Consider the following 12,641-nt stretch of genomic DNA (forward strand, 5'->3'; position numbering starts at 1 on the left):
CAATTAGATCTCACCTCACACCTGTTAAATGACTATTATTAAAAGGACAAGAGATCAGAAGTGTTATCTTGTAATGAGGATTTGGAGAAAAGGGAACCATGAATTGTTGGTGGAAATGTAAACTGGGGCAGCTACTATGGAAAACAGTATGCAGGTTCCTCAAAATATTAAAAATAGAACTACCATATGATCCAGCAATTCCACTTCTGGGTATTTATCCAAAGGAAGCAAAAACACTAATTTGAAAAAATATATGCACCTCCATGTTCACTGCAGCATTGTTTATAATAGCAGAGACATGGAAGCAACCTAAGTATCCTTCGATGGATAAATAGATAAAGAAGATGTGGTAAGTATATATACAATGGAATATTTTTCAGCTATAAAAGAGAAGGAAATCCTGTCATTTGTGACAACACTGATGGACCTAAAGGGCATTATGCTAAGTGAAATAAGTCAGACAGTGAAAGACAAATATCATATGATCTCATTTATATGTGGAATCAAAACCAAAACCAATACCCCCATGACCTCATAGATACAGAGAACAGATTGATCATTGCCAGGAGTGGGGGATGGGTGAAATGGATAAAGGTGGTAACAGGTACAAATTAGCAGTTAAAAAAGAAATGTCATGAGAATATAGTGTACAGCATGGTAACTATAGTGAATAATATTGCAATTTGAAAGTTGCTAAAATAGTAGATCTTAAAATTCTCATCACACAAAAAAATTTGTAATTATGTGTGGTGATGGATCTTAACTAGACGTAATGTGGTGATCATTTTATAAAATATACAAATATTGAATCATTATCTTGTACAACTGAAACCAATAAAATGTTACATATCGATTATACCTCAATATTAAAAAAAGAATTTAGGTCAATTAAGATATTCAGAAATAATTTTCAAAATTTCAAAACTAACTTCTGGTATAAATATCATTATGAAACCAGCTAATAGCATTAAAAACTTTAAAAAATTAGTTATCCACTTTTGTTATGGGTGTCATACTCAGTTTTTTCTTCAAAAATTAATGATTACTTATGAAGCTTAGCACCATAGTGGCCAATAATTATAACATTCTAATACCACTATAGTTCATCAAATCTAAGATGCTATCATAGGTAAGACTCATCCCAATTTCAAAGATGTTAAATGTTTAAAAAAAACTAGAAAACTGTGGCTTAGAAATGATGAAATATTGTGGTGGTGGTAGTAGTAGTAGAAACAGCAGAAGTGGTGATAGTTGTAGTAGTAACACATACATATAGTGCTTATTATGTGCCAGGTGTTCTTCTAAGCCCTTTACATACATATATTAACTCATTTAATCCTCATAAGTAAAGTAAATACTAGCATCATCATCATCATCGTCATCAACATCAAAGATTTAAAAACTTGCTCATTGTCATCAGCTAGTAAATGATAGAGCCAATAGTTTATTAAAAAATGCAAATTTGGGAGAGTGGACAAGATGTTGGAGTAGAAAGACGCTAAGCTCACCTCATTTTATAGGCACACCAAAATTACAACTATTTACAGAGCAACTATTGATGATAATGACCTGAAGACCGGCAGAAAAGATTTTCCACAACCAAAGAAGGAACCACAATGAGAGGGGTAAGAAGAATGGAGATTTAGTATAGTCAAGACCCACATCCCTGGGTCAGCAACCAAAAAATGGAAGATAATCACAATTGCAGAGGTTCTCTCCAAGGAGGGGGGTGTGTCCGTACATTGGGCTCCTCAGCCGAGGGTTCTGCACCAGGAAGAAGAGTTCCCAGAATGGCAGGCTTTGAAGGTCAGCAGGGATTGTGACTCTGCTCTTAAAGGGCATGCACAAAATCTCACACATTCCTAGTCCTAGCACAGAGGCAGTAATTTAAAAGGAACTAGGGTCAGACCCATTTGCTGAACTTGAAGAGACTCCTGGAGGGGCAGGGGGCAACTGGGACTCCCTCTGGGAACATAGACTCTGGTGGCAGCCATTTTGGGGAGCTGGTTCTACCACAAGGACATTGGTGCTGGCAAGTGCTCTTCTGGAGTCCTCCCTCTAGCCTATTCTGGGGGCTTACCAGCCACCAGTGGATGGCATCATCCACAGCGCCCCCCCCCACCCTCCCAGCCAGCCATCATGGGACTCAGCCCCACCATCAGCAGGATGGCATCAGCCTTGGTACTCCCTGGACAGTACAGCCAACTATGTCAGGACCTGGCCCTGTCCACAAGCAGCCTCAGCGGGAAGAAGGACCTGGCAGCCAACCAGGTGGGGGCCAGCCCCCACCTACCAGTATACTCACAGGCAGCCCCACCACAACAAAAGGGCCCACTCAGCCCACACAGTGGCAACCCTAGATCATAGAGCTCGGGTGACCAGGTGGGAGTGTACTGCTTGGTCCCCATAGGACATCTCCTACATAAAGCCACTTCTCCAAGATTGGGAAATGTAACCAATGTACTTAATACATATAAACACAGAGAATTAGGCAAAATGAGGTGACTAAGGAATATGTTTCAAATGAAGGAACAGAATAAAACCCAGGAAGAAAAATTAAGTGAAATGGAGGTAAGAAATCTACCCAATAAACAGTTCAAGGTAATGATCACAAAGATGCTCAATGAACTCAGGAGAAGAATGGATGAACAAAGTGAGAAGTTTAATAAAGAGTTAGAAAATATAAAAAAGAACCAAACAGAGCTGAAGAATATATTAACATAAATAAAAAATACACTAAAACATGAAAATTTTAATGTTTCATAGTCCTTTGTATATTTTGATTGGTAACTAGTATTTTGAAGGGTTGAATTGCAAGTGGACAAATATACATTATACATGCAATTCTTGGAAAGGAAACCTATGAGAGTGTATGCAGATATTGGAGCTAGATAATCAAAGAAAGTTGCACCGTGCTGAAGAAAAGTGTAAATCTTTGTTTTTGTTCTGGAAGGAGGGAGTACCTCAGCTTCAGAAAAGTGAGTTAAATATACTCCTTTTTTCTTGAAACATGCTCAATCCAGTCTTGTTTATTGTATTTTACTTTTCCCCTGTATCTTCTTCCCCCATTCCCTTCCCTCATAATAGGCACCCATAACATATATCAAGCAAGTATGATGCTTTACTTATTTGATATATATCCTTGGCCATCTTTGTATTCTTATAAAATGAACAATACTCTTTTTTGCTTGTGATTTGTGTGTAGTTGTTTGTAATTTTAATAAATGTTACATAGTAACATTTGATAGGTCTCAGTTTCTTACTCAACACTATTTTTCGTTCAAGACTATGTTTTAAGGTCTATTCATGTAATTGTGTATAAATCTAAAACAGCTTTATTTGTTTCAAAACCTGTTTATGCCAGATTGCATTATTATTGTAATCGTGGAATTAAACTAAATATTAGGGACTGGTTAAATACCAGTGTAAAAATAGAGTTACTCTTTCCCTGAAAACTAAGTTTGGAACTGCTTTGGAAAGTTTTGATAAAACAAGTCACAGAAGAAATTGCTGAGCTAAGTATGAGCAAGATAACACTAAAAGGCTGGGGAAAAAATTATAAAAATCTAGAACTTTGGTTGTTTTGCCAATGTCTTTAAGTCCCCCCTACCCCCGGCTATTTTAAAGAAACTGAAATGTGAACTAAGAGATGATGTCTTATGAATAAGACTGTGCAAGAAAGGAGATGAGGAATTCCAATCAGTGAACTAATTTCAAAGCAAAGTCTGTGGTCCTATATTAAAAGATTGACTAATGAATGTACATTCATCTATTTAAGTTAAAGTAAAATGTTTCACATATAGCACTTTCCTTTTTTAAATGATTCTTCACTTTAACTTACTTTGGAATTAAGTGAACACTTCCATTCCACTGTATCAATTAAGAGGCCCACTATTGTATATGTTTAAGAAAGCTGAGCCTAGAAAGGGAGAGTGGGGAATAGAATATACAATATTTGGGAAGAAATTACAGTAACATGTAAAAATGCTTATGCTATAATATTACCTAGGAAAGTAGGACACAAAATAATATACACAGTATATTTATGTCTATTATGGTAGATTGCTTACAAAGATGGCTGCAGTAATTCCTCCCATTCCTGTATGTAGGTCCCTTTACAGTGTAAGTTTGCTGTTCTATTAAGAAGTGGAGTCTATTTCCCTATCGTGTTAATCTGGGCTGGCTTTGTGAATTGCTTTGACGAATAGAATGTAGCCAAACCTAGGCCTTGAAAGGTCCTGTGGCTTCTGCCTTCACCATCTTGGAACACTGCCCTGAGACTGCCATGTGAAGAAGCCAGGTCTAGCCTGGAGGATAGAGGACACATGGAGCAGAGACAAGTGCTCCAGCTGAGGCCCCTTATACTAACAAGCCAGTGCTTGCACCAAACATTTGACATGTGAATGAAGCCATCCTACATTATCTTGTCCCAGGCAAGCCACCAGATGACCACAGCCTCATGAATAAACCTTGATGAAACCAGCAGAACTGCCCATCTACTCGTAACCCAAATTGTTGATCCACAGAACTTGTTGTTTGAAGCCATTAGGTTTAGGGATGGTGTTATAGTGCAATAGATAGCAGATAGAACTCTACAGAGCAGTCATGCACTATGTAAAAAAAGGAAATGAACAATATAATTGACAAAGAGTTCTACAGGAATGTATTTTTAAGTGGCAAAGAGGCTCTAGATATTGAAAGTAAAAATTGTTGCTCAGGAATTAATGACTTACCATATCATTATTCATTAAAAACTTACATATTTCTCAACATTTTCAAAGCTAAATTTGGAGGGAAGTCCATTCTTTTAAATGTTAATATTATAATTTTACATTTATTAAAATCAAATGAAAGAATTTTAAAATATTAACTTACCATGGTTTTAGTGCAGTATCCTGAGGCAATTTCATAGTGAACCTGATTTTTCTCTTCCAATATTTTTGGGCCATATGATTCCACAATAATATACAGACCAATATTTTCTGGATAGACTATTTGAGCCCAAACTGACAGGTTTTGTCCCTTGTCCAAAAGATAAAAAACACGAAAAATATCATTATGAAATGCGATGTAGGGGCATTTTTCTTTTGTTTTGAAAGTTATACTTTGTGCTTCCAGTTTTAAGGGATATTCCTGTGGATGTATTGTGCCATTTTCAAAAACATGTATGAGATACATTTTACCAGATGTATTCAAGGAAATTAATGATTTTATTGTGCTATTTGTCCATAAATGCAGCTTTACTCCATCTTTAATATTAATCTTGAAATAAAACATTACATTATTTTCCATTTTTACCACAATATTTCCATAATAATCTGGAAAAAAGAGAGAAAAGTTTGTGTTATTCTATGTTGACATAAATCCATGCTGTTTTATTTAAGTGCACTATTAACCAAAATAATTTCTTTCATAGTGATTATTTATATACTTTGAGAAAATTAGAGTGTTCAGGCAGAAACCCATAACATTACAAGATGTTTGAGAGCTTCTCTCCCACTTCGTAGCAGAACGTTTTTTCCTTTTCTGCATACCTTTCTCCTCACATTCACTCTATCACTTTTATAATCACATTATTAACATAGAAGAAAGAGCTGGAATTAGTGCATTAAATAATAATGAGGATGAGCATGACAGGAATGGTATTATTAGGAAGCATTGTATTATGGACTGAATTATGTTCCCTCAAAATGCATATGTTGAAGCCCTAACTCTCATTGTGACTGTATTTAGAGGTAGAGTATTTAAGGAGGTAATTAAGGTTAAATGAGGTCAGATGGATGGGGCCCTAATCCAATATGACTGATGTCTTTATCAGGGGAGGAAGATACACCAGAGAGCTCTTTCTCTCTCTGCATGTACAAAGAGGAAAGGCTATGTGAGGACAAAATGAGAAGGTGGCCACTGTCTTCAAGCCAGCAAGAGAGTCTTCGTCAGAAACCAATCTTGATGACACCTTGATCTTGGACTTCTAGCCTCCAGAATCGTGAGAAAATAAATTTCTATTGTTTAAGCCACTTAGTCTGTGGTATTTTCCTATGGCAGCCATAGTAGGCTAATGCAATTGGGATGAAGAAATGGTGGTGGGAGGGAGACAGCACCTCTTCAGGTTCACTTTATACAAAATAATTAACTTTCTTCCCTTAATAGAGTATTATGCCTAAGTTGTAGAGGTTCATAGACAATAAGTCTCTTAACCTGTTTGGTTCTATAACCATATGTATAAAATGAACAGTTGGACTAGTTGGTTTCATAACTTCCTTTCCAGGTACAACACTCTTTGTGTACAGTCCCTACTTTCTTTAATTTTCAAAAACAACACTTAGAATGGACTGGTTGAAAGGAAGAAGGTGAATTCAAAGAGGGAGGTTCAGAGCTCTTTGTGTGTTTGCATCTTACATTTGGAATATGAATAATTAAGTGACATTTTCACAACTTGCCATAAATTATATTCTAATCAAGCTCTTAAATCAGAAATACCAATTTTTTTTTAGGATCAGAATACTTTAATAATATAACAGTGTCAACATACTACCATTTTCCTATCACACTGCTCATTAAAAACATTATTAAATGAATTTTGGATTAAATATGAAGTTAAGATGAAAATTAGGAATTATTTTTTTAAATAATGAGAATAAGAACACTATATATAAAAGTCTGTGGGACGTAGCTAAAGCCATGCAGAGAAAAATTCATAGCATTATGCTTTCCATAGTTTTAAATGCTTAGAAAACAACAAAAACTGAAAATAAATGAAATAATTATTTAACTCAAGAAGCAGGCAACAGAATACCAACATTACAAGCAAAAAGCAGAAGTGAAGCATCATTAATGACAAAAGCAGAAATTAAGGAATTAAGTAAAAAAGAAAGTAGATTTGATAAATCAAAGAGTTCTTTTCAAAGGAAAGGAAAACAAAAACAAAAAATTCTAAAAAAAATAAATGATATCTTGCAAGCCAAACTAGCAAGGAGTGGGACATAAACAATATTATAAATAAGAGATATGATTACAGATACATAAGAAATTTAAACATTAAAATGGGAAGCCTTTGCCAATAAATTAGAAAATCTAGAAAAAATGATTGCTTTCCTAGGAATAAACAAACTTCTAAAATTGACTGAAGAAGAGATGAAAGACTTTAATAGACTAATTAGAGAAAATAAAATTAATGAAGAGATATAACATTCCTGGTTGGGAAGACCTGATATTGCAAATATGCAATCATCTATTCAATAAATATCAATATTTATTGAATGCCCACTATAGCTACACACTGTTCTAGATACTTGGGAGGGACATATTAGTAAAAAAACTGAAAGATCATTTTCTTTTGTAGCTTCTATTCCTTTAGGGAAGACAGCCAATAAACATAAGATAAGTAAATTATATAGTGTGTTGGCAATTAAAGCTACAGTAATCAAAACAATATAGATCTTGTGGAGTTAGATGAGGGAAGGGGATAGCCTAGAAACTGAACCCAGTTAACATGAGGAATAAATGCATAATAAAATTGGCATTTCAAATCTGTAGGGTAAGCGGTGTTTAACAGAAGACTGATTTGAAGGCAACACCATGTTTCACAGGAAAAATAGAAATAAAAAATAAAATTAGATTCCTTATACCAAATATAATTCTAGATGAATTAAAGATTGAAACATAAAAATTATAATGCTAAATTATAAAAAGAAAATATGTGGTAATATCTTTATAATTGGAAAGACCTTTCATATTATGACATTACAGAAGAATTCACAAATAAAAATACTAACAAATTTGACTACATAAAACGTGAAATTGTAAATGTCAAAGTCCCTGCAAAAAGGCACCAAGAAATTACACACAACAGAAAATATTTGCAATACGTGTCAAAGACAAATGGATAATAAACATTATAAGTAAAAAATATATCAATAAGAAAATAAGCAGTCCAGTGCAAAATAGCTAAACAGTATGAATTGACAATCCAGAGAAAATACGACCAATGAACATACAAAACTAGATAAAACATCTAGTTATAAAATGTGCAATAAAATGAGAATTACACATTTTTCTTCCACACTATGGGTAAATAGTAAACAGATTTTATAAAAATATACATTTTTCAAATACTTTTGGGTGAGTTTAGACTGACAATTTTAAGGATTTATCAACTTTTTAAATATTAAGAACTCTGACTCAAGAATTCTATATCTAATAAGCTATGTTACAGGAATACTTGTACAAGCATACAAGTACATATATAGATATGTATATATATGCATATTCTCCACAGTGGTTTCTTTAATTTAATTTTGATTTTATATTGGAGTATAGTTGATTTACAATATTGTGTTAGTTTCAGGTGTGCAGCAAAGAGATTTAGTTATACATATACATACTTCCATTCTTTTTCAGATTCTTTTCCCATATAGGTTATTATAGAATATTGAGTAGAGTTCCATGTGCTATATAATAGTCCTTATTGACTATTTATTTTATATATAGTAGTGTGTATATGTTAATCCTAAACTCCTAATTTATCCCTCCCATCATCTTTTCCCTTTGGTAACCATAAGTTTGATTTCAAAGTCTGTGAGTCTGTTTCTGTTTTGTAAATAAGTTCATTTGTATCACTTTTTAAGATTCCATATAAAAGTGATATAATATGATATTTGTCTTTCTCTGACTTACTTCACTTAGTATGATAATCTCTAGGTTCATCCATGTTGCTGCAAATGGAATTATTTCATTTTTTTAATGGCTGAGTAATATTCCATTATATGTGTGTACCACATCTTTGTCCATTCCTCTGTCGATGGACACTTATGTTGCTTCCATATCTTGGCTATTGTAAATAGTGCTGCAGTGAACATTGGGGTGCATGTATCTTTCTCAAATTATGGTTTTCTCTGGATATATGCCCAAGAGTGGGATTGCTGGATCATATGGCAATTCTATTTTTAGTTTTTTAAGGAACCTCCATACTGTTCTTCATAGTGGTTGTACCAATTTACATTCCCACCAGCAGCGTAGGAGGGTTCCCTGTTCTCCACACCCTCTCCAGATTTTATTGTTTGTAGACTTTTTGATGATGGCCATTCTGACTGTGTGTGGTGATACCTCATTGTAGATTTGATTTGCATTTCTCTAGTAATTAACAATGTTGAGCATTTTTCATGTGCTTTTTCACCATATATATGTCTTCTTTGAAGAAATGTCTATTTAGATCTTCTGCCCATTTTATGATGCGTTTTTTTTTTTGATATTGAGCTGCATGCACTCTTTGTATATTTTGGACATTAATTCCTTGTCGGTCGCCTTGTTTGCAAATATTTTCTCCCATTCTGTAGGGTTGTCTTTTCATTTTGTTTATGGTTTCCTTTGCTGTGCAGAAGCTTTTAAGTTTCATTAGGTCCCATTTGTTTATTTTTGTTTTTATTTCCATTATTCTAGGAGGTGAATCAAAAAAGATCTTGCTGTGATTTATGTCAAACAATGTTCTTCCTATGCTTTCCTCTAAGAGTTTTATACTGTCCGGTCTTACATTTAGGTCTCTAATCCATTTTGAGTTTATCTTTTTGTATGGTGTTAGGGAGTGTTCTAATTTCATTCTTTTACATGTAGCTGTCCAGTTTTCCCAGCACCACTTACTGAAGAGACTGTCTTTTCTCCATTGTATATCCTTTCCTCCTTTGTCATAGATTAGTTGACCATAGGTGCATGGGTTTATCTCTGGGCTTTCTATCCTGTTCCATTGATCTATAGTTCTGCTTTTGTGCCAGTACCATATTGTCTTGATCACTGTAGCTTTGTAGTATAGTCTTAAGTCAGGGAGTCTGATTCCTCCAGCTCCATGTTTTTCCCTCAAGACCACTTTGGTTACTTGGGGTCTTTTGTGTCTCCGTACAAATTTTAATATTTTTTGATCTAGTTTTGTAAAAAATGCCATTGGTAATCTGATAGGGTTTGCATTGAATCTGTAGATTGCTTTGGGTGTATAGACATTTTCACAATATTGATTCTTCCAATCCAAGAACATGGTATATCTCTCCACCTGTTGGTATCATGTTTAATTTCTTTCATCAGTGTCTTATAGTTTTCTTCATACAGGTCTTTTGTTTCCCTAGGTAGGTTTCTTCCTGGGTATTTTATTCTTTTTGTTGCGGTGGTAAATGGGAGTGTTTCCATAATTTCTCTTTCACATTTTTCATCATTAGTGGATAAGAATGCAAGAGATTTCTGTGCATTAATTTTGTATCCTGAAACTTTACCAAATTCATTGATTAACTCTAGTAGTTTTCTGGTGGCATCTTTAGGATTCTCCATGTATAGTATGTCATCTGTGGACAGTGACAGTTTTATTTCTTCTTTTCCAATTTGTATTCATTTTATTTCTTCTTCTTCTCTGATTGCTGTGGTTAGGATTTCCAAAACTGTGTTAAATAATAGTGGTGAGAGTGGACATCCTTGCCTTGTTCCTGATCTTAGAGGAAATGGTTTCAGTTTTTCACCATTGCAAATGATGTTGGCTGTGGGTTTGTCATATATGGCCTTTATTATGTTGAGGTAGGTTCCCTCTACACCCACTTTCTGGAGAGTTTTTTTCATAAATCAGTGTTGAATTTCGTCAAAAGCTTTTTCTGCATCTACTGAGATGATCATATGATTTTTCTACTTCAATTTGTTAATATGGTGTATCACATTGATTGATTTGTGAATATTGAAGAATCCTTGCATCCCTGGGATAAATCCCACCTCATCATGGTGTATGATCCTTTTAATGTGTTGTTGGATTCTGTTTGCTAGTATTTTGTTGAGGATTTTTGCATCTATATTCATCAGTGATACTGATCTGTAATTTTCTTTTTTTGAAGTGTCTTTGTCTGGTTTTGGTATCAGGGTGATGGTGGCCTCATAGAATGAGTTTGGGAGTGTTCCTTCCTCTGCAGTTGTTTGGAAGAGTTTGAGAAGGATGGGTGTTAGCTCTTCTTTAAATGTTTGATAGAATTCACCTGTGAAGACATCTGGTCCTGGATTTTTCTTGTTGGAAGATTTTAAATCACAGTTTCAATTTCATTACTTGTGATTTGTCTTTGTAACTTCTCCTTTTTCATGTCTAATTTTATTGATCTGAGTCCTCTCCCTCTTTTTCTTGATGAGTCTGGCTAATGGTTTATCAATTTTATCTTCTCAAAGAACCAGCTTTTAGTTTTATTGATTTTTGCTACTGTTTTCTTCCTTTCTATTTCATTTATTTCTGCTTTGACCTTTAAGATTTCTTTCCTTCTGTTAACTTTGGGTTTTGTTTATTCTTCTTTCTCTAGTTCCTTTAGGTGTAAGGATAGTTTATTTGAGAATTTTTTTGTTTCTTGAGGTAGGCTTGTATAGCTATAAACTTCCCTGTTTGAACCGCTTTTGCCACATCCCATAGGTTTTGGATCATCGTGTTTTCATTGTCATTTGTCTCTAGGTATTTTTTGATTTCCTCTTTGATTTCTTCAGTGATCCCTTGGTTATTTAAGAATGTATTGTTTAGCCTCCATGTGTTTGTGTTTTTTACGTTTTTATCCCTGTAATTGATTTCTAATCTCATAGTGTGTCATCAGAAAAGATGCTTGATATGTTTTCAATTTTCTTAAATTTACTGAGGCTTGATTTGTGACCCAAGATGTGATCTATCCTAGAGGATGTTCCTTGCACACTTGAGAAGAGAGTGTAATCTGCTGTGTTGGATGGAATGTCCTATAAATATCAATTAAATCTATCTGGTCTATCGTGTCCTTAAAGCTTGTGTTTCCTTATTAATTTTCTGTTTGGATGATCTGTCCATTTGTGTGAGGTGTTAAAGTCCCCCACTATTACTGTGTTACTGTTGATTTCCTTCTATAGCTGTTAGCAGTTGCCTTATGTATTGAGGTGCTCCTACATTGGGTGCATATATATTTATAATTGTTATATTTTCTTCTTGGATTGATCCCTTGATCACTATGTAGTGTCCCCCTTGTCTCTTGTAACATTCTTTATTTTAAAGTCTATTTTATCTAATATGAGTATTGCTACTCCAGGTTTGTTTTGATTTCCATTTGCATGGAATATCTTTTTCCATTCCCTCATTTTCCATCTGTATGTGTCCCTAGGTCTGAAGTGGGTCTCTTGTGGACAGCATATATATGGATCTTGTTTTTGTATCCATTCAGCCCTTGCTGGGTAGAGTAATCTTGGTTGTAGGTTTTTCTCCTTCATCACTATAAACATGACATGCCAGTCCCTTCTGGCTTGTAGAGTTTCTGCTGAGATATCAGCTGTTAACCTTATGGGAGTTCCCTTTTATGTAACTTGTCGTTTTTCCCTTGCTTCTTTCAATAATTTTTCTTTGTCTTTAATTTTTTCCAATTTGATTACTAAGTGCCTCGGCATGTTTCTCCTTGGGTTTATCCTGTATGGGACTCTCTGTGCTTCCTGGACCTTGGTGGCTATTTCCTTTCCCATGTTAGGAAAGTTTTTGACTGTAATCTCTTCAAATATTTTCTCGGGTCCTTTCTCTCTCTCTTCTCCTTCTGGGACCCCTATAATGCAAATGTTGTTGCATTTAATGTTGTCCCAGAGGTCTCTTAGGCTGTCTTCATTTCTTTTCATTCTTTTTTCTTTATTCTGTT

General features: G+C 34.6%; 1 protein-coding gene across 1 annotated transcript in view; it reads right to left on the reverse strand.

Annotated features, from left to right (window-relative positions):
* Positions 1–12,641, reverse strand: part of CATSPERE (catsper channel auxiliary subunit epsilon) — a 239,544-nt gene that overhangs the window by 88,304 nt on the left and 138,599 nt on the right. Inside the window, exon 10 of the mRNA XM_024133633.1 lies at positions 4,876–5,318. Within this exon, the coding sequence (XP_023989401.1) occupies positions 4,876–5,318 (443 nt within the window). The remainder of the gene's footprint in view (positions 1–4,875; positions 5,319–12,641) is intronic.

Source organism: Physeter macrocephalus, chromosome 4 (genome assembly GCF_002837175.3).
Source record: "Physeter macrocephalus isolate SW-GA chromosome 4, ASM283717v5, whole genome shotgun sequence".
NCBI lineage: Eukaryota > Metazoa > Chordata > Mammalia > Artiodactyla > Physeteridae > Physeter > Physeter macrocephalus.